Source organism: Mesocricetus auratus, unplaced genomic scaffold, assembly GCF_017639785.1.
Source record: "Mesocricetus auratus isolate SY011 unplaced genomic scaffold, BCM_Maur_2.0 Super-Scaffold_100028, whole genome shotgun sequence".
NCBI lineage: Eukaryota > Metazoa > Chordata > Mammalia > Rodentia > Cricetidae > Mesocricetus > Mesocricetus auratus.
This window is the reverse complement of record NW_024429209.1, coordinates 7,250,363-7,275,284: the sequence shown is the minus strand read 5'-3', so window position 1 is coordinate 7,275,284 and position 24,922 is coordinate 7,250,363. Positions and strand designations below refer to the sequence as shown.

The 24,922-nt window shown below is 52.7% G+C and overlaps 2 protein-coding genes across 8 annotated transcripts in view; one reads left to right on the top strand and one right to left on the bottom strand.

Annotated features, from left to right (window-relative positions):
• The first annotated feature begins 3,145 nt into the window (after window positions 1-3,145).
• On the top strand, window positions 3,146-9,150 carry Emilin3 (elastin microfibril interfacer 3). The gene is made up of 4 exons (XM_005082642.4): window positions 3,146-3,453; window positions 4,535-4,657; window positions 5,754-5,974; window positions 6,231-9,150. The coding sequence occupies exons 1-4, from the start codon at window positions 3,290-3,292 to the stop codon at window positions 8,012-8,014; spliced, it is 2,292 nt and encodes a 763-aa protein (XP_005082699.2). The 5' UTR covers window positions 3,146-3,289; the 3' UTR covers window positions 8,015-9,150.
• Window positions 9,151-9,810: 660 nt separating this feature from the next.
• Window positions 9,811-24,922, bottom strand: part of Lpin3 (lipin 3) — a 29,873-nt gene continuing 14,761 nt past the window's right edge. For 4 of the 7 annotated variants that reach the window (XM_040732821.1, XM_040732818.1, XM_040732820.1 and 1 more), the window contains 19 exons: window positions 24,273-24,662; window positions 22,523-22,618; window positions 21,219-21,466; window positions 20,955-21,035; window positions 19,958-20,078; window positions 19,460-19,817; window positions 16,751-16,850; window positions 16,455-16,615; window positions 15,838-15,931; window positions 15,672-15,741; window positions 13,999-14,091; window positions 13,874-13,917; window positions 12,951-13,089; window positions 11,868-12,016; window positions 11,606-11,692; window positions 11,067-11,219; window positions 10,792-10,906; window positions 10,619-10,722; window positions 9,811-10,476 (listed from right to left, as the gene is read on the bottom strand). In XM_040732821.1, the coding sequence (XP_040588755.1) occupies window positions 10,332-10,476; window positions 10,619-10,722; window positions 10,792-10,906; window positions 11,067-11,219; window positions 11,606-11,692; window positions 11,868-12,016; window positions 12,951-13,089; window positions 13,874-13,917; window positions 13,999-14,091; window positions 15,672-15,741; window positions 15,838-15,931; window positions 16,455-16,615; window positions 16,751-16,850; window positions 19,460-19,817; window positions 19,958-20,078; window positions 20,955-21,035; window positions 21,219-21,466; window positions 22,523-22,618; window positions 24,273-24,464 (2,550 nt within the window). In that variant the 5' untranslated portion in view covers window positions 24,465-24,662 and the 3' untranslated portion in view covers window positions 9,811-10,331. Of the gene's footprint in view, window positions 10,477-10,618; window positions 10,723-10,791; window positions 10,907-11,066; window positions 11,220-11,605; window positions 11,693-11,867; window positions 12,017-12,950; window positions 13,090-13,873; window positions 13,918-13,998; window positions 14,092-15,671; window positions 15,742-15,837; window positions 15,932-16,454; window positions 16,616-16,750; window positions 16,851-19,459; window positions 19,818-19,957; window positions 20,079-20,954; window positions 21,036-21,218; window positions 21,467-22,522; window positions 22,619-24,272; window positions 24,871-24,922 lie in introns of all 7 variants that reach the window. The other 3 variants (XM_040732817.1, XM_040732816.1, XM_040732822.1) reach the window with 2 other exon arrangements.

Genomic DNA, 24,922 nt, shown 5'->3' with positions numbered 1-24,922 from the left:
TCCCGTTTGAGTCAGGGAAGACATAACTGTCTGCCTCCCTCTCCTGCCTCTGGCCTCCCTAGGTTTCCTGTTTGGCAGATGCAAAGTGGCCTCATCATCCACAGGGAGACCCCAGTCTCTGACTGTATTCAGCCAAGCCCCTGAGCATCTCCCTGTGCGGTGTCCTCCTCCTCCACTGGGATGGGGCCCAGGCACTGGCTCCCCAAACTGTTCCAATTAAAGAAGGAGCCTGTTTTTGATGTCAGCCACCTGGGAGGGGGAAGCAAGACCCATCTGTCCTTCTAGCCCCTGTTACAGGGACATTCTCAAGTTCAAACAGGGTCCAGCCTCCTTCCTGTGAGTTGTGGGCCCCACATCTGGGGCTGGGGAAGGGAGTGAGAGGAAGGGGTGGAGCCATTTGGAAAAAGATCACAGCTTCTGGGCTGGGGGAGCTTTCTCCCAGAGCCAGCTGAGTGGTGCTGCCAAGCAGTCAGCACCCAGCAGGGTGAGGAACTGGGCACTGTTCGTTTGCCCCTCACATGCGGGACTTTCTGAAAAGCAGGAAGTCGATGGCTTCAAGAGCATGAGCACCCCAAACTTGCAAAATGGCTCTTAACATCTCTCATAAATGTGAGGCATTGGGTGTATCTGGAAAATTGCCTGACCTGTTCAAGCTAGCTCAAATGGTGGGATATTAGAAGCAAATAGAGGAATTCAGGGCTTGTCACAGAATGGCTCTGGGGCCCTCTCTCCAGGCCACTCTCCTTACTTCCTCCTAACTGGCACAGCTGTGGCATTGCATGCCTTGGTGTGTCTTCTCACCTCCAAAGGCCCCTGTTGTGGCATGAATACAACCCCATCCTGCTAAAATTTAGTTCCATCGGATCCTCAGATTGTGACCTTATTTGGAAATAGGGTCTTCGAAGATATATTTACTTAAGCCGAGGCTGCCCAATGGCCGCTGTCCTTATAAGAACACAGAAACACAGAAGAGGGTCATGGGGAAGGCGAGGGAAGGGCTACAGCAGAGATGAAAGTGCTGCAGACACAGCCAGGGATTGCTCAGAGCCACCAGAGCCGGGAGAGGCAAAGAACGACTCCTCGCTAGAGGGACGACCCAGCTAATGCTTTGATTCTGGATAGTAAGCCTCCCGAAATATGGGACAATAAATCGCTGTCATTTCTAAACTATTTTTTGTCAGATTTATTATCTTATTTTAAGTATGTCTGTGTACCACAGTGTGTGCCTAGTACTGGAGGGGGCCAGAAGAGGGCATTGGTTATCCTGGAGCTGGAGTTTCAGATACTTATGAACAACCATACGAGGCCTGGGAGTCATCGCTGCTAACCACTAAGCATCCAGTCTCATAAAATGCTGTTATTTCTCACCACCTGTATTGGTAGTTATCTCTAGAAAGGAGATTGCAGTCACCTGTGTGGGGTCAGGAGCTAGGACAATGATCCTGGCTTAGGTCAGCTGCCTCCCCTGGGGGACCAGCTGGAAAGCATAGATGTGGGTTCAGAACTGCTCTTTCCAGCATCCCGGAGTTTGTCACCTTCCCTCAGATGTGCTTACGCACACCTCAAAGTTAACTTTTTACAAAATCATTTATTTTATGTGTGGTTATTTTGCCGGCATGCCCGGTGTCCACGGAGGTGAGAAGAGGATGTCAGGTCCTCTGGAACTGTCCTCTGCAGTGCTTTTACAAAGTTGCTGAACCATCTCTCCGGCCCCTCACAGTTACTTTACAAGGAAACTGGGTCAGGGAGACAGCCCAGTCAGTGGAATGCTTGCTCTCCTGTAAGCATGAAAACTTCAATTTGATCCTAAAAAACAGGTTTAAAAAGAGAAAGAACAAACAAGCAGGCATGGTGGCAATAACTTGTACATGCAGTGCTGGAGAGGGGGAATTGGGTTTCTGGGGCTCACGGACCAACCAGCCTAGACTACTTCAGACTCAGAACAGTGAAACAAGGTGAGTGGTGTCTGACAAATGGCACCTGAGGCTGCCCTTGGCTCATACTCATGGGGACACATATACATGCACAACCCCCCAACACACCAAAGGTTCAGATTCAGAGGGCTGTGGTCCTGTGGGAATGAGACAGCACCAGAAAGAAGTGGTCATTCTGAGTGGCAGAATCAGTATTCAAAAGGCATCTCTTGCAGGGAAGGCAGTTAACAAGATGCTGTCCAATAAGAATGACTGTTATAGACCAATTCTTAGATTACAAGAGCCATTTTCACGAATGAAATATGCAGGGAGCCTGACTTCAGGTGGTGTCTTATGAGACTGTCATAGCAATATTCTGACTAGAAGCTAATAGTGAAGCAGACGCCAGACTGTGGCCCACCTAATTTTGGGCTTTTATTGGAGACACACGGAACGTGGTAGATGGGGGAGTGTGAGTTTATTCTTGGCAGGGTTGGAGAGAAAATGGGTGCTTGGTGCAGCTCTGACCCAAGATAGACAGTGCTGACCCACCATCACTGAACCCAGACAGGCAGCCTGATCACCCTACCCGGGTTGTAAAAGTTGGTGGGAAGGAAAATCCGCAGTTATCAGATCTGGGAGGCACCCATAGACCGTGGACAGTCTGAACCTTATTGCAGGGAGGTGGCTGGGGAAAGCATTCCTGATGTGCCCCTAAATACGGTCACCTCTGGTCTAGAGCCTGGACTGCAGTATCCATGTGCAAGTAAGACTTTTAAGACGTGTGTGTGTGTGTGTGTGTGTGTGTGTGTGTGTGTGTGTGTGTGTGTGTGTGTGTGTGTGTGTGTGTGTGTGTGTGTGTGTGTGTGTGTGTGTGTGTGTGTGTGTGTGTGTGTGTGTGTGTGTGTCCAGCTAGATATTGAGCGGATCTGGGCGATTCCTAGCAGGGAGGCCTCAAGGTTTTGCTGCTTCTTGCCTAGTACCATAGGAGTACCCAGGGACTGTGCATGTTTAGGGACCTTCCTGAAATTCAGCGCCCTGCATCCCGCCTGCTCGTGTTTGCGGGGCGGGGGCGGGGGGGCGGCTCGGGCGTCAGCTCAGATCTGGGGCCGGGGGCTGGCGACGGGAAGGGGGCTGGCGGAGCTCGCGGCGCGGCCCCAAGTTTATGCTAATCCGTGCAGAGCCCGCCTCCCGCCTCCCCTGCGCGGCCCCAGCCGTGAGTAGCCCCGGCCACTCGGCGGGACGCAGCGGCCACGCAGCTCCAGGCGGCCGAACAAGCGCGCTCCGGGGGGGCGCGAGTGGAGGCGGGAGCCGGGCTGCGAGTGGAGGATATCCCGCGGAAGGCACCGCGCGGGGCCGAGTGGAGACGGAGTGATATGGGCCACCGTCTGCCCGTGTGGTTGTGCGCCGTCGCGGCGCTGCTCTCAGGGGCGCAGGCCAAGGGCACCCCGCTCCTCGCACGGCCAGCACAGCCTAGTACCTCCCGCTACAGCCTCTACACGACCGGATGGCGTCCGCGGCTGCGCCCGGGGCCGCACAAGTAAGCGCGGGGCCGGGCGGTGGCGGGAACCCGAGGGGTGCCCCCCGCGTGGCGCGCCGCCACTCCCACCTGCCAGGACGCGCGCGGAGGCGTCTAGACCCGGTACCCCAGCCACCGAAGGGGCGGTTTCCCCGGCGCGATCATTTGCGCGGGCTCGCCCCACGCTCCAGGAGGCTGCGGGGTTGGCGAAGAACAAGTCAGCCGAGGGGGCCTGGCGCGGCGGCTGGGATCCTGGCAGTGCCCGTGGAAACCTTTCCAGCGAAGTAACATTTTCCAGCTGCGCTGTGAGCAAACTCCAGGCGCAGCGGACCAGGTGGAGGGAGAGGAGGCAGGGCTGTCCGCGTCTGGAACACGCTGGGCTCCCCCATCCGACGCCTTCTGTCTCTACTCTGACTCGTGTGGTTGTACATAGGACCACGTTTACTGTAAGGTAGTCGCTCCTTCCCGCCTGCAGTCTGGCCGCAGGAACCCTGTGGGAGCCCCAAGGTGGTTGAACTGCAGAGCTGGTGAGGACTTGTGGGTCCCGGGCTTGTTCTTTAGAACAGACAGACTTCCACAGTGGTCGGTTTATACCCGAATTTGAATTCCAGTGGAATTTAAGATCTTGTGGGCGAGTATTCAGCCCACAGCCACATTATGGGAGCCCCGAAGCTAAGGAGGGAATGCAAGGAAATGGCAAAGCCGAGGTCAGAGAGGTTTTTCAGGGGGAGGAAAAAGGAAAGCCCGATTACAAAGCAAGTTGCGCTCTCTGAAGGACAACGTAAGGAGTTTAGAAACAGTGGAGGAGTTGGAGGGTGGGAGAAGAGGCAGAGTGGTTGAGGGAGAAGCTGGGAAGGCTTTCTCAGAGGGGTGGGTAGGCACCCGGATCTCCTGGTTCAGTCGAGCATTTGGCTCAGCAGCCACCATCAAGGACACTGATCAGGCATCAGCAGTAGAACTGGGCCCAGCCCAGAAGATCTGGACCACAGACATATGTCCAGGCTTCTATGGAACACGAATAGATAAAAAGAGATACGGGGTCTCCTGAGACCAACAGGTGGGAGCTCCGGCCAAAAATTCCAGAGGGCTCTTTCCCCTCCAGGTCCCTCTGTGCCTATGTGGTGCACAGGAATGTGACTTGCATCCTCCAGGAGGGAGCGGAGAACTATGTAAAGGCTGAGTACCGCCAGTGTGGGTGGGGACCCAACTGCCCCTCCACCATCAGGTGAGTAAATGCCAGGTACTGCTTTCAGCTGAGAACAGCCGTTTCTGCAAAGGGCTGCTGTACCCTAGACTTCAAAGAGCCTACCTGAGCCACAGGTGCCAGCTAGAGTGGGCCAGGTCCCTGCAAGAGGCCATGAAAGACCCCCAAATTTTGAACTTGCAGCAGGTATTTCCCCCATAGAGACAAGGACAGGCTTAATTTAGAGCCCAGAAACCTCAGGGGTCCACGAGGGAGGCTGGGCTAAGAAGATGTGACAGAGGCAGCTTCAAGGAAGGAGAAGATAGGTCGATACTACAGCGTTCCCCCCCCAGCAGACACCCAAGGAAGGCTCTGGTGACCAAAAGGTAGAAGTCAGAGACCCCAGCATACTCGGTCAGACAGGTCACACAGGCGATGCGATGTAATTGCCTTTGGAGATTTTAAATACGTGTGTGTGTGTGTGTGTGTGCGTGTGTGTGTGTGCGTGCGTGCGTGCGTGTGTGTGTGTGTGTGCGTGCGTGCGTGCGTGTGTGTGTGTGTGTGTGTGTGAGACCAGACCTCTTTGCTCCACTGTACCAGAGTGAACAGGCGCATGGCTGGTCAGGTGAAGGAGGGGGAGTCCCTGATGAACCCTGCCTGCACTTTTGGGCTTTCCCTTCCTATTCACATCAGCCTCTGAACAGAGCCCAGTTCCCTGAGTAAGCTGGAGAAGGATGGCAAGTGTGAAAAGAGTAGCCCAGGACAGCGAAAGGCGCTGCCCAAGCAGCCATGGTGCTGTGACTCTCCCAGATACCAGGAGCGTGAGGGTTGTTAGGATTCGGAGAGGCTCCGTTAAAGCCAGAATGGAATTTCACATGGCAGCAGGAGCTGATGGGGACCTAGTCGTCTTGGGAAGGTTGGGGCTAAATCCCTTCTAGCATCCCAGTGATGAGTGGGGCTTCTCTGTGTCCTTCACCCCCACAACTCAGGGCCTCTGCCATCTACTCCACCGCATGGTTTTGTCCTCCCACCCCAGGGGTGGAGACATTCAAAGGTTGTCTGGAATGCCAGCTAGGGGCAGGACTCTCGGCCCACAGGTACAAGATGCCACTCCCTTGCCTTGTCCTCTCTGACCCAGGTACCGCTCAGTGCTCAGACCCAGATACAAGATTGGCTACAAGACTGTGACAGATCTGGCCTGGCGTTGCTGTCCTGGTCTTACTGGAGCAGGCTGTCCTGAACACCTCACAGACCATGGAGCTACCCCACCACACCAAGAGCCGGAGCCTCAGACTCCCTTAGGGCAGCTGGGCCCAGGCCCCAGACCTTCCTCTTACAGCAGAGAGTCCCCAAGGCATGGTGAGTCTGTCCATGGATGTCCTCCGAGGGGAGTCAAGCTTCTTAGGTGGCAGAGTAGGGAGGGAACTGATGCAGGCTGCTAAGCTCTCATCGAGCTGGGAGTGGAGGTGGGGAGAGGTACAACTCATGTGGGGCAAGACTGTCAGGCCCAGTGTTCCCCACCCAGATCCCATCATGAAGGTGAGGGAGCTGTGTCTAGGGGTGAGGATGACGGCTGGAGGGCCAGGGTGCTCCTGGGGTCTTTCTTCTTCCTTAGGAAGAAAAGGCCAAGGGCTGTTTGGTGAGCGGCTACAACAGCTGGAGGGTGATGTTCGGCGCCTGTCACAAGCATATGGCACTCTGAGTGGTTTGGTGGCCAGCCAGGAGGATCCCAATAGGATTACTGGTGACCCCAGGGCTCCTGTTGCGCCTGTAGGCTTTGGGGTCATCCCTGAGGGGCTGGTGGACCCAGAAGACAGAGGCAGAGGGCCACTCATACCTCGTCTGGGTGAGATCCTGAGCAAGGTCACAGAGGTGAGTAACACGTTACAGACCAAGGTGCAGCTCCTAGATGAGGTGCACGGGCTGGCCCTCGGTCACGAGGCTCACCTGCAGCGGCTGCGGGAAGCCACACCATCGCCACTGACCTCCCTGGCGCTGCTGGAGGAGTATGTGGACCAGCGGCTACAACGACTCTGGGGGAGCTTGCTGGATGGCTTTGAGCAGAAGCTGCAAGGTATCCAAAGTGAGTGTGACCTGCGCGTGCAGGAGGTGCGGCAGCAGTGTGAGGAGGGCCAAGCAGCCAGCCAGCGCTTGCACCAGAGCCTTGATGGCCGGGAGCTGGCCCTGCGTCGGGAGCTCTCACAGCTGGGCACTCAGCTGCAGGGCCTGACTCTGACTGGTGGGGGCATCTGCTGCAGCCAACTGGCTTTGATCAGTGCCCGTGTGGACAGCCTTGAGAGGAACCTGCAGGCTGTCACTGAGGCCCAAGGTGGCCTCAGCACCCTGGCTGCAGATGAGCTTGCACGCCTCTCCGCTGCTATGCTTCAGGGAGGTGTGGACGGGCTCCTTGAGGGCCTAGAGACCATCAACGGGACGGAGAATGGAGCAAGAGGCTGCTGTCTGAGAATGGAGATGGGGGGCTGGGGTGTCGGTGGCTTCGGGTCTATGCTGGAAGAGCGAGTGCAGAACCTAGAGGAGCGCCTGGCAGCTCTGACAGGAGAGCCAAGCCACAACAGTGCCACACCAGACAGATCAGCACGGCCCCTTGTGCAGACAGAGCTAGCCATGCTGGAACAACGGCTGGTCAGCCTGGAGACCTCATGCACCCCACGTACCATCTCAGCCATCCTGGACAACCTTGTGGCTGAGGTGAAGGCCTGGCAGAGCCAGACTGAGGCCCTCCTACACCAGGTGGCCAGTCACACCGCTCTGCTCCAACAACTCAACGGCACAGTTGCCGAAGTTCAGGGGCAGCTGGCAGAAGGGACAGGCAGCTCGCTCCAGGGAGAGATCACTTTGCTGAAGGTCAACTTGAACTCAGTGAGCAAGTCACTCACAGGCCTCAGTGACTCTGTCAGCCAGTACTCTGATGCCTTCTTGGCCGCCAACACATCCCTGGATGAACGAGAGCGAAGGGTAGAAGCCGAAGTCCACGCCATCCAGGAACAGGTTAGTAGTCAAGGCTCACGGCTTCAGGCTGGCCACAAGCAGGTCCTCAACCTGCGGGGGGAGCTGGAAAAGCTCAAGGCTGGTGTGGCCAATGTGGCTGGAGGGCTGAGCCGCTGCCGGGACACAGCCCAGGAACTCCAGCACACAGTGGGCCACTTTGACCAACGGGTGGCTCAAGTGGAGGGGGCATATGAGAGGCTGGGCTTGTTGGCTGCCCACCTGAACAGTTTGCCTCCTGAGCAGCTGAGGTCCCGGGAGAGCCTGTGGGGTCACATAGACAAGCTGAACCACACGTTGGCCCAGCACACGCAGGACATTGCCCGACTCCGGGACGACCTGCTGGACTGCAGAGCCCAGCTGGCTGAGGTGAGGCCAGGACAAGCTAACTAGGATAGCTGGACAGAATCTAAAGCCCAGATCCCTCCAACCCTGGGGATATCAATCATTCCAGAGACCAACCCCACCCAGCAGCACCTTCCAGCCTTTCCTGGCCATCCAGCGGCCACTGGATGAATGGCCTTGGTCCAGCTCAGCATGACTGTCACAGCCATTAAAGCCACCTTCTGTGCTGTAGACTGGACAATTCAGGATAATAGTCAAGGCAGGTTACACAAGATGCTGTCTCAGAAGAGCCAAGACAAACACGCATGCCTGAAGAAAAAGGACTTCTGAGATGGCACACAGCAATGTCTGCACTTTCTCTTGCTGCAGACACACTGGAGTTAGCAACTGTGCAAAGCTTCCAGGCCAAGACTGACAAACCTGTCTGCTGTTTCCTTTACCGGCCAGGGACCAGTCACAGCCCTTGGAGTCATCTCCTGCCTTGTCCCTTGGGCTTCCATCCTTAGGTATGTAAGGAGATGATGCCCACTGGACCTGTCTGGCAGCTTCATATGTGCTATTTCTGAACAAAGACCAGAAGCCACCCAAGGTTTCCAACTCCCCACACATTCTTCAGGACAGAACAAAAAGCCCAGCAGCCCAGCCGGTTCTCTGTATTCCTTTTGATCTTGCCTCATAGTGAGGGTGTAGGCAGCTGTAGACTCCCAAAGAAAAGGGATCCAAGCACTGTTTGGAGACCCATCCCAATCTATCGTTTTTCTTTGAATTCACAAATACACCCACACGGTCCTCTCCAGGTAGAGGAAAATTTCTCCCTGCCTCTCAGGTCAGTACCTCTGGCCAAGAGCAGCCTTGGAGTCTTGAGGCAGACCCTGAGAAAGGGGCTGTGGCTGGGTGAATAGGAGTCCAAACCTTGCTTTTTAGCATCCTATCAACACCCAAGCCTTGCCAGGAGGTTCCCAAATTGGGGTGAAGTTGAGGCAGGAAGCTGTCAAGAAACAGCTAGAAAACACAAGTGTTTAGAGACTGACCATGTCTGCTGACCCCAGGCCTCAGTTTTCCCCTGGGCCTGCTGTGCTGTTTGTTTTCCCACACAGCCCTGTGTTCTGGCTTGTGGACATTCAAGGTTGGTCCCCCACTCTGATGTGGCTGGGAAGCAGGTTGGGATTAAATTTTTGAACTGATCCAAAGGTGTTTTCTTCACTAGGGCGGCGGGGGGGCGGTGTCCTGAGCTACTGCTGTCATTGTGTCCCACCGTGCCTTGGATGACACTAGACTGACCAGTTGAAGCCAGAGCAGGATGGTTAGCAAATACCATCTGCTGAAGCCAGGAAGGGGCCACAAGCAGCAGGGGCAGTGGTTTGGCAGGGACAGGTTTAGCAGGAACCACTATCCACGAGCCCTTCTGGGACCCCCAAGTCCCTCTTTCCTCTTGTAAGAGGGCCCCTGGACCATCCAGGCTTGGGGCTGAGAGTTCATAGTATTTAGAGAAGAGTGATACATGGATCAGGAGCTATGGGCAGATAGGGACACGGTAACATCTGGCTGTGGAAGATAGTCTGGGCTCCCAGGAATGGATGGGCTGTCAGTGTTCCAGATGAGCCTCAGCCAGACCCTGAGAAAGGGGTGATTGTTGGTTGAGAAGGGGTCTGCTGCTGACACCCTTCCCTGTCCATCGAGGTCTCATGAGGCCACATCCTCTCTTCTATCACAAGTTGAGACAAGGCCACAGAGTGGCAGAGACAGGCATACTTAGGGCAGAGGTTGTCAACCTTCCTAAGGCTGTGACCCTTTAATACAGTTCCTCATGTCATGGTGACCCCCAGCCAAAATACTGACGTTGCTCCTTCATAACTGTAATTTTGCTACCATTATGAATCATAATATAAATAATCTGATACACAGGATATCTGATATGTGACCCCTGTGAAAGGGTCATGATCCACAGGTTGAAAACACTAACCTAGGGGGATAGAGAATCCTGCAAGGGTCTAGTGACACATTTTAATTGTTGGAGGTCAGGGCTCTACTTAGGCCTGGGGCAGCTGCCGCACCCAGTAGGGAGGCAGATCCTAATCACAACCATAGTCTGTAGGTGATTCCCCACGTTCCTCACTTGATGGTGCCATCTGTGCCACAGACGACTGCATTGCTATTCCATTTCTTCAAGTAAATGGCCTTATAGTGGCAGATGCCCTGGTACTGAGTAATCACACCGAAGAGACAGCATTTGTGTTTCAAGAAGGGAGAATCTCTGACTGCCAACCAACTTGCTGCCCCTTTGTTGGACTGGCCCCATGGGACTCATCTTCTAATACTTGGTGTCCTTAGCACCCTGTCAGTCCTGGGTCAGCCCTGGGTAGGCTCATACTAGGGCATCAAAGTCCACATGTGGCAGTGGCTCCCGCCAATAGCAGAAGTTGCTGTATTCAGGGTTGGCCAGGTCTGTGCTGGGGCCACGCACCACGGGTGGGAAGAGAAGTTCAACCACCTCCCCGAGCCTCTGGTACCTGTGGGCAGAATGGGCTGCACTGAGTCTGAGTTGTCACAAGGCAGTGGCCTTCCCAGCTGGTGAGGCCCAGGATTCATCCACGGGAGGAGGTGAAATTGGGGTCCTGGGAGAGACTGGGCATGGGGGACATATGGCCTTACGTGGATTTGTGGTTCTTTATGAGCTCCTGAACAAGGTCTCCCCGGGGGTTGACTGTGAAGATTCGAGATTCAGGGAGGCCCACTTGCTGGTAGGCAAAAACATCCTACAATAGACAGAAAGGGTTAGGACAGTGTCTCAGACTGCTTAAAGCAGGGAGGAGGGGGACACTCACATTTGGCCTGTTCCCAAAGGCAGCATAGAAAGGTTGGCCTTGGGGCAGAAACAGCTGCTGGATGTCACTCAGGCAGGCAACCTTGAACACTTCTGGCTTTTTCTCGATCACCTCTCTGGAATGGCCATGGATAGGGAAGAGGGAAAAGGAAAGAGACACCAGAGGGTCAGAAGACATGTCTGACCCAGCCTGGTTGGATACCCATGAGCAAATGTGTCTAGGCTGGACGTACTCCCGCCTTTCCCTGCAAGACGTCAGTGTGTGAGGGTGATTACCTGTGGAGGGCAGAGAAGAGGCTGCTGGGAGACAGCAGGATGGGGCCCTTAGGAAGGCCACAGCCATGCTCGCTCACCCACTGCAAGTACCCCTTGGTGAGGTCAGCCATACCGATGGCCCGTGCTGAGCAGTACAGGAACTTGTACCCATTTCTGGGAGTGAGAGGGGGAGAAAGACAGAGACAATCTCTGTATTACCATTGCCCACTTGCTGTAAGCCCAGCTCAACTCTGGGGCTCTGGCTTTCAAATCCAGAGGGCTTTGCAGGAAGGGAACTTGGGAAGGTGACCTCAGCAGCTGTTCCAGCTAGAACACGGACTGTCTTTTACAGGCTTCCTGCTACCTTAAGGTCAGCAGGTAGACGGCTCACAAGAGAACTAAGGACCAGAAACGTTTTATGGATTTCCTAGGCTACTTCCATTATGGGCTCTTGTGGTATCCAAGACTGGTTTCCCAGGGAAGAAGTTATGGCGGCCTAAGATATCCTGACTCCCTCCCTCCAGATAGGAGCCCCGGCCCAGCCAGAGCTCAGCACTCACAGATGGATTTTGTGGTAGAGACTTGTGATGCCCTGATGTGTCCAGTCTTTCCCCAGCTGGGGCAGAATGTGGCCCAGAGCATCCGACCTGTAGCCAGAGAAGAGAGGTCATTTAGGCTACCCAAATGGCTCCCACGCAGCATGGGTGTGGGTATCTCAGCCACCTGGAAGAAGGCATTTCACAATGCTCCCACACACCCAGAACAAAGGGAGGTAATTCCCCAGGCACTCCCCCAGGCTCCTCATAGCAAGCTGGGCCTCACTTGGTGATGGTGCCATCTATGTCAGAGATGACCACCTTGTCATCCCAGTTCCACAGGTAGATGGTGGCTTTGCAACGGCAGGTGCCTTGGTACTGGGTAGTCACACTGAAGACCACATCGTTAGCTCCTTCATGCAGGTTCAGACACCGCTGGGGACAACAAAGAGGGAAGCTATGATCCCCTACTACCCTCTACTTTGACTATGGCTTTTGATCCCCATGAGTCTTTTTCTCTGCTTCCTCTCAGTTCAGGAACCCTTTCTGGGGGTCTCATGATAGTCACACATGATACATGTACACAGGCAGAAGGCATTTGTGCTGCCCAGGGACCTGCACAGTGCCAGGCACAGGAGTCCTGTCTTCCCTTGGACCCTCCATGTCACAAATATTAGACAGGCCATGTCTGTGACTCTCTGCCTGGGTTTCTAGGTCAGCCCCAAGGCAAGGGCTGGTCTTGACAGGAGATACTCTATTCCAAAGGATGGGACCCTGTGGGTTCATTATAGGAAGCCTCTTCCTGGGGCCAGGATACCTGAGTCAATATTCCCCAAAAGGGAGACCTAGCCCTAAATGTGATCCAGTGATAATGATGGTGGCTGCACTCTATCACAGCTAGGTGACCTCCATGTCCTTGCTGATCCAAGAGTAGACAAGTATCTAGGGTACCAGGCAAATGGCTGCTACCCTGTACCACACCAGTCAAACCCTGAATGCCTTCTTGACAGTGGAGCCACCAGCTACAGATCTCAGGGAATCACACAGTATCAGATGGAAGGGGTTGTCAAGATCTTAAGAGCTGTTGTCAGCAAGGGTGACTTCAATGAGGTGTCCAAGGGACACTACAGATAGTTATTTTAGGACATGAGAGGACTTTCCCCATCGAGCTTCTGAGAGGAATGAGCTGGCCCATGAAGAAGAGCCCCCATCGCTGTTCAAGCAGAGACCACCAGGGAAGCTGCCTGTGGAGGAGACTGTGGGCTGTTCCGAACCACATCTCATCATGGCCTTGTGCGACACACTTGGGTAGAATTAACACAGCCCAGCCCCTCCACACAGGGACACACAGACGGACACACACACTCACGATCTGATCAGAAGACAGTCGCAGGGACTTCTTGTAGGTAGGAATGTAGCCTGGAGTTGAGGCTGGCAGTGGGGGGACTTCAAGGATCACAGGGCTATCTGGGGCATCGTCATCACTACTTAGGACTTCTGTCTTCTCTCTGTGGGCATTACTGGCGTGTGAACCATCTCCCCCAGCCAATGGCCCCTCTTTTGCTTACTCTCAACCCAGGGCCTGTCCCTCTAGAGACTGCCTTCCCCTCAAGTGCCACCTATATGGGATGTCTACCCAGGGAGGAGAGAGCCAAGCTGGAAAGGAGACCCCAACATAGCTTTAGTAGGCCCCCCCTGGGATGTCCACCTTGGAGATATTTTCCTGAACACATGTGTGCTGGAACAGATCCTCAGTCCTGCTTGTTTGGCTTCAGCTGACCCACCCTTGGCCACTCTCTCCCCAAACTTCAATGGTTGGGTCACTACCAAGGCAAAGGAGAGAGAGAGAGAGGGAGGGAGGGAGGGAGGGAGGGAGACAGAGAGAGAGATAGAGTCAGAGACAGAGAGTCAGAGAGAGACAGACAGAGACACAGACATAGATAGACAGACAGAGGAGGGAGAGAGAGACAGAGGGAGAAACCAACCAAGTAAGCAAGTCCCCTGTGCACTGGGAAGAGAGACCCTTGACCCTCCCCTCAGTACAACAGCCCCTTACCCAGGCTAGGAGTCTGCATACCTGTTCAGCTTTGCCATTTCCTACCAGAGGGACCTTTGGCATGTCTAGGTCTCAGCTTTCCCATCTGGGAGATGGGAACATTTCTCAGGAAAATGAAATGCTTGGGAATTGACAACCACCATGTCTGTGGAAGAAGTTCTGGACCCTCCCCCCCCCCAACCAGGGTGGTTCTCACCAGGCTCCAGCCCTGAGCCCTGCCAACAGGTCCAACTTACCCCTGCTGTTGCCTAGCTGCGGTTTTCTCCCTCTGGGCACGGTGCTGTGGGAATAACTTCCATAAGCAAATTCTGCTTCCCACCCTGTGCTGGCCCTGGCCAATGATCACTGGCCACCCACCTACCTCCTCAGCTGGGAAGTCCCTGCGCCTCCAGGAAAACCACCATCGCCCACCCTTCCGGGGCATCTTCTCCTTCTCAAGCTTGTCCACAGTGCTCTGTGGGTAGACGATGGCCACAAGTTCTTTCTGTACCCCATAAACCTATCTTATGTTGTCACTGGGAACTCCATGAGCCCAGAATCTTAGCCCAACCTAGAGCACGGTACTGTCAACTTCTGGAGGCTGAAGGAAATGGACTCTGCAGAGGAGACCAAGAGCCTTTCCTGTGTTACCAGAACTCCTGGCTCTGGCTTAGCTTGCTGATCTCACGAGCCCCTGCCCTACTGGAGCCCTGAAGGGAACAGTGCAGTGGGAGAGTCTTAAGAGCTGGTATCCCAGGCATGTTGCCTCCCAGTGGCCCTGGGAACAGACTGTAGTCAGGATATTCTTTAATCCCAAAGACAGACACAAGCAACTTCCTGAAGTCAGCAATCCTAACCCATGAGCCTATCCCTGACTTGGTATCCTGATCAGTATCTGACTGGGACAGCATTACCTTGAGAAAACAAGCTGACTAGACGCATGCTAGATAACCCAGCAAAGTCCAGGGCAAGGCCTGCCTAGATGACATACCAGCGCTCTACAGATTCAAGTCACAAAACTCAAGTCAGAAGGACACGAGCTTGGATCAACCAGCCTGGGTGCCAACAGGCTTAGGTGGGGGGTCTCTCAAAGGCCTCAAATAGTGGGTCTGTCTGGATAAAATGAGGAGTGACTCCCTTCCCATAGGCTCCAGATGCTAACTCGGTTGCCATATGATAGAGCCAGATGTCACTAAAGGATGCTGTCAACATTTAACCTTTGAGGAAGCCTAACTAAGTGAAGAAAGGTGGATAAGGCCAGAGTGGGGCCCTGGGTGCCTCCTAGAGGACAGAGAGGGCAGGCAGAGCCACAGGTTGCCACTGTCCAAGAAGGAACTGACCTCAAAGAGAGGGCAGGTGGCCCCAGAAGGCAAGGTGGAGTTCTGAGGAGGAAGATAAACACTTTCCCCCATCTGAGTCAGTATACACTTTGTTCCCTGCCTGACCTGCTCAGCACTGTCACCCATTTATCTGGCTAGTGGCACTTATTCAGCAAACACCCCATAGTAAGTTGTCATGACACCAAGGCTGCTCATCCTCAGCACTCAGCTGAATTTGATGTTCAGCCAGACGAGTCTTGGATCAACTGTGTCTTCCTAGGGGTTGGGTTTGTTTGGCGCATAGCTCCTCAGGCTGGAAATGGCACATACTAGGTACTCAATAGATTAGGGCTGACCAAGGGAGCAATTGCCTCTCAGTCCAGCACAGAGGAGGGGCAGGGTGGAACCCTGTTTCCCAGGCCCCATCTTTCAGATCCCAAACTCTCCTGTTTATCTCAGTTTGGTCATATATTGCACTTTATCCTGCTGATTCCACCTGAGTTCCTCTGATGAAAAATCCACACCCAATAGGACCCAGTCATGGCTGACAACCCTGGGAATGATAGGCTGTGTCCACACAGTATGGGCAAGACTTTAAGGACCTCTGTTTCTTGCCTCTAGAGTGGATCCAGTAGCTAGTAGGCATAAGCCTCAAGGCCCATCTCTGTTCACCATCTGCTTTCTCACCAAGGCTATGACCTCAAGGCAATGGCCCTAGTGATAGTCTATGCATTACCTCGGGTAAGTTCTTCTGGAAGGCTTGCAGAGAAAGGATCATGGGGGCAGCTACAGCCCAGTTATAATGCCTAGAAAGACAGAATAAGTTGTTAGAACTACAGCAGCTGTGAGGGTATAGAGAGTAGGTATCTCGGACCATCAGCCATCCCCAACCTGCTACTCACTTCTCATTGATTTTCACCACGAGGTTTGGGTCATCCAGGAGCCCGGGATTTTTAATGAGGTCCTCATAGGATACCATGTGCTGGTTAAACTTCTCTGGGCACAGAGGCAGAGAGTGAGACTAACATTGTCATGTCCCACATGACCCTCCTCCATACTCTCCTATATACCTCCTGTTGGCCAGGTCTTTGACCTAGCGACATTTTCCCATCCCCATGGTTTTTACACCTGTTCCTACTTCAGGTTCTATAGGCTAGGTCAAGGCTTACTATCAAGCATTTGTGTCACAAAGATGTTGGTCCAGAGTGGGCACCACAGGGCAGATAATGGCAGGAAGGTCAGCCTCACATCTGTGCTGCCCCAGCTTCAAAAGTCTTCCCTGACGTCTCTGGGCTCTCAGAAGCCTTCCTTACCCTGCTGTGAAGGGTTTCCTTGTTGTTCCTTGGCCCCAAGGGCTGTCCTCCCATGGTTCCTGGGTGTTATATCTGGTCTCCTCTTACTTCCTTTCATCCCTAGGAGCCTTTGTCCCTTTTCTGATCCCTGAATATCTTCCCCATCCTCCCTTGGTCCCTAGCTCTGCACTAATCCTTGGGGTGGCTGGCACCATAGTTGAACATACCCAGGGAGATGTCGCGAGTGTCAGCCAGTCCACCACAGAGGGACAGCGCTATTTTGTCCACGGAATCCAAAGTGGGTTCTTCTATGTGCTCAGGGTTGGGGTTCTCCAGGAGCTTCTGGTGGCTGGGCTCACTCCACCTCCTGACCCCCATCCCACAGTCACTGAAGACAAAGAAACCAGCAATGGTATGAATAAAGAAGATGGAGGTGTCTCCCCTTTCCTCCCAGGATCTTGATAGGAGGCTGATGGCTCCACAGGCCCCCATCCCAAACTCCCTGCCCCCCAGAGCTCAGCACCTTTGGGGGAAATAAAGGGCTGCGTTCTCAGAGTCCAGGGAGGAGAGGTCATCCAGGTAGATGTCACTGGGGCCCAGGTGGTAGTTTCTCTTCAGGGGACCTGAGGGTGAAGGAGGGGACAGCCATCCACTAAACATGGGTTCAATAGCATGAACAACACTTGGCCCTTTGCCTCTGAATGTCCTAAGCTAGTGCTGCCCAACAGAACTCTTCCATGACAGAAAGGGCCATCTCTGTATTGTCCAATATTGTGGCCATTAGCCACATGTGGCTACTAAGCACACACTTCAGACAGACTGGTGTCACAGAGGAGTAGAATTTTAAAGTTTGTTTAATTTTAATAATTTATTTCATTTTTCTTACCTATTAGTATCTTTTTTGTTGTTGTTGTTGTTGTTGTTTTTTGAGACAGGGTTTCTCTGTATTGTTTTGGAGCCTGTCCTAGAACTCACTCGATAGGCCTGGCTTGGTCTCGAACTCACAGAGATCCACCTGCCTCTGCCTCCAGAGTGTTGGGATTAAAGGCATGTGCCACCACCACCCGGCACCTATTAGTATCTTTAAATAAACATTTTTATTTATTTTGTGTGTGAGTGTAGATACATGTGTGTCATGGTACACATGTAGTGGTCACAGGACCACAGTACATGTGTGCAGGTCAGAGGACAACTTGCAGGAGTCAGTTCTCTCTGTCCACCATGTGGGTCCCAAGGATCAGACTCAGGTTGTCAGGCTTGGCAGCAAGCGCTCTACCCACCAAGCAATCTCACTGACCCCATGCATTGTTTCTTTGAGATAGGGTCTCATGTACCCCAGGCAGGCTTTGAACTCACTATGTAGCCAAGGACAACCTTGAATTTCTGGTCTCCTCCCCACCTGTATCTCCCAAATTCTGGGATTAAAAGCTTGTAGCACAAATGCCCTTCCCTGATAACATGATTGACAACTTCCTTGTATGCCACCCTAGAGCCTTCATCCAGTGGCTGATGGAAGCAGAGGCAGACACCCACAGCTAAACACTGAACTGAACTCCTGGAACCCAGTTGCAGAGAGGGAGGACTGATGAGCAAAGGGGTTATGACTTGTCTGGGGAAATCCACAGAAACAACTGACCTGAACAAGGGGGGAGCTCATGGACCCCCGACTGATAGCTGAGAGGCCAGCAAGGGACAGATCTAGACCCCCTGAACATGGATGTCAGTGAGGAGGCCTCAGCATCCTTTGGGGCCTCAGGCAATATATCAGCATTTAGCGCTGTCATCCAGATGGACTTTGGGAGCCCATTCCATGTGGAGGGATGCAGTCTCCACCAGGACACATGGGGGAGGGCCTAGGCCCTGCCCCGGATCATATGACAGACTTTCGAGATTTCCCCATGAAGGATCTCACCTTCCTTGGAGAGTAGTGTGGGGATTAGAGAAGGGGTTAGGGGAGGGTTGGAGGGGGTGGGAGAGGAGGGGAGGGAGAGGGAGCTGGGTTTGACATGTGAAGCAAACTTGTTTCTAATTTAAATTAAATAAAAAAATAAAAAAGCTTGTAGCACTATACACAATGTGTGTGGGGCTGGGGCTCGAACCCTGGCTTCCTACATGTTAGTCAAACACTCCATCAACTGTACACCATCCCCAGCCCTTAGTTATTTAACTTTATTTCGCCTCCTATAAATCAATGGCTACCAACTTGGACAATTCAGTCCAGGGGGGCTTCCTACCACTCTTTGGTAAAGACAGGCTAGGAGCTGAGAATGGTCTAGCCTTGCTTGGCCAGCCTGCCTTCCTACCCTGGCACCAGCCCTCCTCAGCTGTCTTAGGTCCTGGGCCTGAAACATCTCTCCCACCTTGGAGGCCTAACTCATGCAGCTTCTTCTGCCTAGAATTTTCTTTTCATTCCTTCCATGGCTGAGTGTTCGTTTCCCATGTCTCAGTTACAGCTCTCACTATTCAGGGAGAACCTCCATGACCATGTGACTTTACAGTTCCCATCCCTGAGCTAATGGCTCTGTTCTGTGTGGTCTATGTCATTCCCTCCCTTGTTTACACATATTCCATTTGCCTCCTCCATTGGGCTGGGCTCCCATGAACACTGGCTAGGCACAAGGCCTGACATAGCAGCTGCTCAAAAGTCCTACAGTTCACCAGGTGTTGGTGGTATACACCTTTAATCCCAGCACTTGGGAGGCAGAGGCAGGAGGATCTCTGTGAGTTCGAGGCCTGATGGGGAAGTCCATCTGCATATATGTAAATAAAACACTGTTGGCCAATAGGGAAGCAAGATAGATGGGACTAGGAGTCGAGGAGGATTCTGGGAAATGTAGTCAAGAGTGGGGAGTTGCCATATGATCCCGGGTAGAGAGGACACATCAGGATGCCGTCCTTGGAAAGGTAAGTCCCTATAAAAATATGTATTAGTAGTCATAGGTTAATACTTTAGACAGTACTAGCCAATGAGAAGCCCTGAACATTGGCCGACAGCACTGTAACTAATAGAGTCTCCGTGTGTTATTTTGGAGGCTAAAGCAGCGAGAGGACCCAGGCAGGAATCCCGCAACAGAGGCCAACCTGGTCTACAGAGCAAGTGCCAAGATAGGTTCCAAAGCTACACAGAGAAACCCTGTCTCAAAAAACCAAAACAAACAAAAAAGTCCTACAGTCCACTCAGGACATAACCTGAGGCAAGGGATGTGGTAATAGGGACCCAGCCACCACTCACCTTTTCCCTTGGAGCCTTCTGGATGTCCAGAGGGAATGTGGCTCTCCAGAGTGGTCCAGCTCAAGGATTTAGTGGCAGGAGGGTGACCCGCACCCCTGGAATTCTGAGTCTTGGTTTCCTTACTCTCTGGGGCAGCAAGGGGAGAATCCACTAGAGTTTCCTCACAGTGCGTTTCTGCATCGGGATGTGCTGTCTCAGTGCTGGCCCTGGGCGGAAGCACTGGGGGTCTCAAAGTGTCCACACCAGTCACAGAGGAGGAAGACGAAGTGCTAGGTTCCGGTTCTTCAGGAAGAGCAGAGATTGCCTCGGCCATACTGTCAAGGACCTTAGACAACTCAAGCAGCTCAGCTTTCGCCACCTTCGATCAGACAAATACAGGGAGACACAGCCTGGTGAATGGGAGCGCATAAGACTCACATCCCAGCAACTTTAATCCTGACGCAGAGGGCCAGGGAGTTCCTGGAAGGCAAGGACTTGGGACAGCATGGAGGAACTCACCTTAGGCAGTCTCCCCCAGGCCCACTGCATGTGAGACTCAGCTCTCAGGGGACTGGGCTCCAAGGACCGCAGCTCCAGCTCGGAGTCACTCTTGGGGGACATTAGGTCACCTGCTGGAAGGCTGCAAAGAACAAGCATTCAGAGACAACCACTATTCAACCACTCCCCATCCTAGCCCTACATAGAAAAAAATTTTCAACAGGTATTTATGCCTGTATTGAATCCAAAATATTGCAAGAATATATATGTGCATATATGTATGTATATATATTTATGTTACATATATAAAGAACTCCTATAAATCAATAAGAAGGCAATCTAATTTTATTTTTTAAGGCTAGATGTGGTAACACATGCCTGCAATCTTAGCATCATGTTCTGCTACATAAGGAGTTCAAGACCAACCTTGGCTATGTGAGACCCCCCTCAAAAAGTCAAAACAAATAGGATGGCAAGATGTAACTTCTAAAAGATCTATTTATGTGTATGTGTGCACTTGAGTGCAGTGCCTGTGGAGGCCAGAGAGGCCATCAGATCTCCTGGGGCTGGAGTGACAGGCAGTTTTGAACTGCTTAATACTTGTGCTCGGAACTGAACTTGTATCCCCTGGAAGCAAGTGCTCTGAAGTGCAGAGCCATCTCTCCAGCCCCAAAGATGTGACTTCTTAGTGGGTATGGAGTTTCTTTCCAGCATGAAGGAAAGTTCTAGAACTAGAGTGCAGTTCCAGTTGTGAAACACTGTGAACGGACTTCATGCCACTGAATCGTACACTCTGAACTGGTTAAAATGGTAAAGTTCATGTGAAGAATATTTTGCTACAATTTAAAAATTGACTTTGACCCCAAGCACTGCCAAACATAAGCCAAACGTGAATGTTTTACAAAAGAGAAATACAGATGGACCACAAACCCACTGAGTGGATTCTGAGGCATTAGTCAACATAAAGATGTAAGCAGAAACCAGGTTCACGCCCGCCTGCTACCCACTGAACACTTACCTGGCCTGTGGGGTACACTCGCCATCAGAGTAAGGGTAGATGTCCTTAGGCTGCAATGAAGACTCCTCTTCCTCCTGAGCACTGCTTAGAGAGCACAGAGAAATGCTCAGTAACAGGCAAGGGCATGGCAACCTGGCTATCAGGACTTGGGACAGTAAAGCCCAGAGATGCCAAGGCCCTTGTCTAGACTTGCATAGCATTATCAGCGGAAATGCTTCAAGCCAGGCTAGTGTTGCCCACAGCCTCCACCTGGTTCCTACCCACCTTGGGGACTCTGGTGTTGGCTTTTCCTGCAAGGGCAGCTCACTCTCAGCACCGGGCTCCAACTCCTCAGAACTGGAGTCCACAGCATCCTCCCTGCGCCTGGCTTTCCTCCTGCGCCTCCTCTTTCTCCGCCCAGTGATGACAAGGCCCTCAGGCTCACTGGCTGTGCCCAGCTGGGAGTCTGAGGGCAAGCCTGACAGGCCTCCCCATGGGATGGGCGAGGTGCACAGGCGAGGAGGCACGTCCTCCTGGGGGGAGAACCAGAGCTGAAGGTGCTAGAGCCATCAGGTTACCCAGAACCCCACAGCGAGCTCATTTAGGGACAGGCATGGGGCCTGAGCAGAGGTGGTGGCAGCCCAGCTGGCCACAAAACCCCTTTGGGAGGTGGGGCAGCAGTCCAGGCAGCTCTATCAGAACAGGCAGAAGCAGGGGCTTAGTCTCTCCTGCCTCTTGGTAACACCCATTTCTCTTAGCTAGGTGCCACTTCCTCTAGGAAGCTTGCCCAGACTGCAATTCTTTGCATGACTATGAGGCTGCATCATTGGATATTCATGTGCCTGTATTCCAGGCTTGTCTGGAACTCTTTTTTTTTTTTTTTTTAAGATTTATTTATAGTGTTCTGCCTGCATGTATGACTATATGACAGAAGAGGGCACCAGATCTCAGCACAGATGGTTGTGAGCCACCATGTGGTTGCTGGGAATTGAACTCAGGACCTCTAAGAAGAGCCTGGCCAGTGCTCTTAACCTCTGAGCCATCTCTCCAGTCCTTGGCTGGAACTCTTTTTGAAGGTAAAGGAGTCACTTGTTTGAGTTTGCTGCATAGTGTCTGATATACAGCAGGGGCTCAGGTAAAGCCTATCACATTCAAACAGTTAAAGCTCTGTTGGCTTGGGCTAGGCCCGGCCTCCATTCTGCGAACACTCCTCTTTTCACCCACTCCGCCCCCAGTGCTGTGTTCTGGCTGTATGGTACCAACACAGACTGGAACAGCCAGGCTTTATTCTTTGCAGTCTCCTCGCCCTCATCTTTTCTGAGATTCCCAGTCAGGCCAACTTTCCACTCCCCCAGGGAACCAGAGGGCTCCTGCTTCAAAACCTTCCCCAGGAAGTAGAATCAACCAGAGTAGGTCCCCTTTTCTGGGCTGTGACAGATCATGAAGCCAGCCTCAAGTGACCCCGTGTATCAGTTCTCTGCTGAAGAGATATCCCTGAGGTCAGGGACAGTGACAGACGCCAGGTTCCCTCCTGGGACAGCACCAGGGAAGGGGTGAAGTCTGGCACAAGCCAAGGCGTTGATCCAAACCTCATCACTGTCCAGCTCCTGGACGAAGAAGGCTTCGCCACTGTCCCCCAGCTTCATGTGCAGGTCCACGGGCTCTCCATTGATTTCAATGTCCACCTGCAATGGAAATGATGGGTGGGGACTGAGTGACCATAGCCGTGGTCCTCATGTCCTGATCCAGCAACTGGAGACACACTCCTGCCTGCATCCAGCTCTGAGCTGGCTGGAGCTCTCTTCAGAAGTCTGTGGTGCTGGCTGCTTGCTTACCACCCGGTCACCAGGAGAGCACTGCTGTGACCTCATTCCCTACTTCCTCCCAGCTCCCAGGTGTTGACTATATGAATAATGGTTAGAATTACCCCTTACAGTGGAGTGTTTTATATAGAAATTCCTGTTTAACTTTACAAGAACCTTTGTAGTAGCTCCTATCATTATGTCCATTTTATAGATAAGGAAACTGGTGTGTGTGTGTGTGTGTGTGTGTGTGTGTGTGTGTATTGGGGGGTAGGCTATTTGTAAGGACCTGCCCTCCCACCAAGAGTCTATGAAACTCAAAAGGTCTTCAACTACACCCCAATCTCCTTGCTGTGTTCTGTGTGTGTCTGTGTGTGGTGTCATATGCGCATGTACATATTTGTGTGAGTGCCTGCATGTGTGGGTGCCTGAGGCCAATCTCAGGTGTCTACACTCAGTTACACTTATTTTTTAAGACAAGGTCTCCCACTAATTGGTGAGGCTGGCAGGCTAGCAAGCCCCAGAGATCTACCTGCCTCTTCCTCTCCGGTGCTAGCATTACAGACATCTTCTGCACCTTGCTGTTTATGTGGGAAAAGTTTGCTGGGAACCTCAGCTCAGGGCATGGCAAGGCCCTTACTAATTCAGCCATGGGCCCAGCCCTTCAGCCTGGCCTCTTATCTCCAAGGTACACTGTCTTTCATAGATTATACTTTCCTATTAAGGTTCTGAAAAATCCAGTCACCTCAACTTGAATGGGGTTTGGGCCTATTACAGTGCTGCTCACACATGGACCCAGGTGCTAAATGACGTCTGTCATGAACCTGAGAAAGCTGATGTGGCTCTCCTAAGGGACTAACCTTTGTCCCCACAGAGTTGGCCTCAAGGCCACATTATCTGTTCCTGTTTACTGTCCCAAACTATTCTATTGCTAGCACCAGGCATATAAAAACTTGTCCATTCCTAAAGGTAATGTGACTGGGTTTGAAGATGTGAGGTGATTAGGGAGGCCACAGAGGAGGTCTTAGTAAGTTGAGCCAGGCCAGGTAGCCACCTGGTTCTACTCCACTGGGCTTCCTACCTGGGCAAATGAGAATCTTCTAGATCAAGGCCCTAAACCAAGCCAAAAACATCAGTGAGGGCCAGTGAGGTGGCACAGCAGAAATCAGCACTTGCTACCAAGACTGACGACCTGAGTTCAATCCCCGGAACCCACATTGTGGAAGGAAAGAACTGACTCCCAACATTGGATACACACACACTCACACACACACACACACACAGATGTATGTATACAATCAGGTATATATATATATATATATATATATATATACACACATATATATACACATATAAAATAAATACAGTAAAATAAATTTTAAAAGAAAATTCAATGAAAATACAAAGGAAGGGAAATGGGATAGGCACACCCCACCTCCACCACTTACAGAAGCCAAGTTTTTTCTGGGACAGCAGTGATTATGCAGCCTTCAAAAGCCCACCCTGCTGAAGCCAGACCACGGGCGGAAGCACTCACCACCTTCTCCCGGGACCGCAGGACACCCAGCTTGCCGAACCGTACATGGAAGGGTGAGCAGCGGAAGGAGCCATCTGTCTGCTTCACCACCAGCACGTCGATGCCGCCACTCAACGTGGCGGGGTTTAGGCCCCTGTATAGTTCCTTAACTGTTCCAAACACCGTCTCTGCCAACTGCCCCACGTAGTTCATGGCTGCTGCTGGCCAACAGCTGCGATGCCCAAGCTTAAGTGGTGTCTAGCCCTTGAAGACAGAATGTGTCTGTACAGCGGCAGCAGCTGTGGGATGGGACGATCTCCAGAAGACCTAGGTCTACTAGCCGAGGCTGGCCCACCGACCTACTGTGGGGCTCTTGGGCAGCCTGCTGTCTCCTACTGCCAGTCTCTACATCTGTAAAAATAAGGACTCAGGGTGAGACGATAGCTGGGTGCCCGTGCCTCTAAATGCTATGACTCATGGTAATGCCTGAGCACTCCGTGGGCACGGCTCATCTCATCTTCACAACAGCCCTGCAAGGCTGGCAGAGCAGGGTTATTGTTCCTGTTTGTAAACCAGCAGAAGCTTGGAGAGGTGGGGTGACTCGCCCAGGGTCTCACACCTGTAAGGAGAGAACCTGAGGGTCAAGTCCAGGTCTGTGGGACTCATGTCCA

What these genes read in the sequence shown, in the direction of transcription:
- Emilin3 (XM_005082642.4), top strand. Translation starts at nt 3,290, where the DNA reads ATGGGCCACCGTCTGCCCGTGTGGTTGTGCGCCGTCGCGGCGCTGCTC. An exon ending in AACTGCCCCTCCACCATCAG is followed by an intron (nt 4,658 to 5,753) that starts GTGAGTAAATGC and finishes TCTCTGACCCAG; the next exon opens with GTACCGCTCAGTGCTCAGAC. An exon ending in CAGAGAGTCCCCAAGGCATG is followed by an intron (nt 5,975 to 6,230) that starts GTGAGTCTGTCC and finishes CTTCTTCCTTAG; the next exon opens with GAAGAAAAGGCCAAGGGCTG.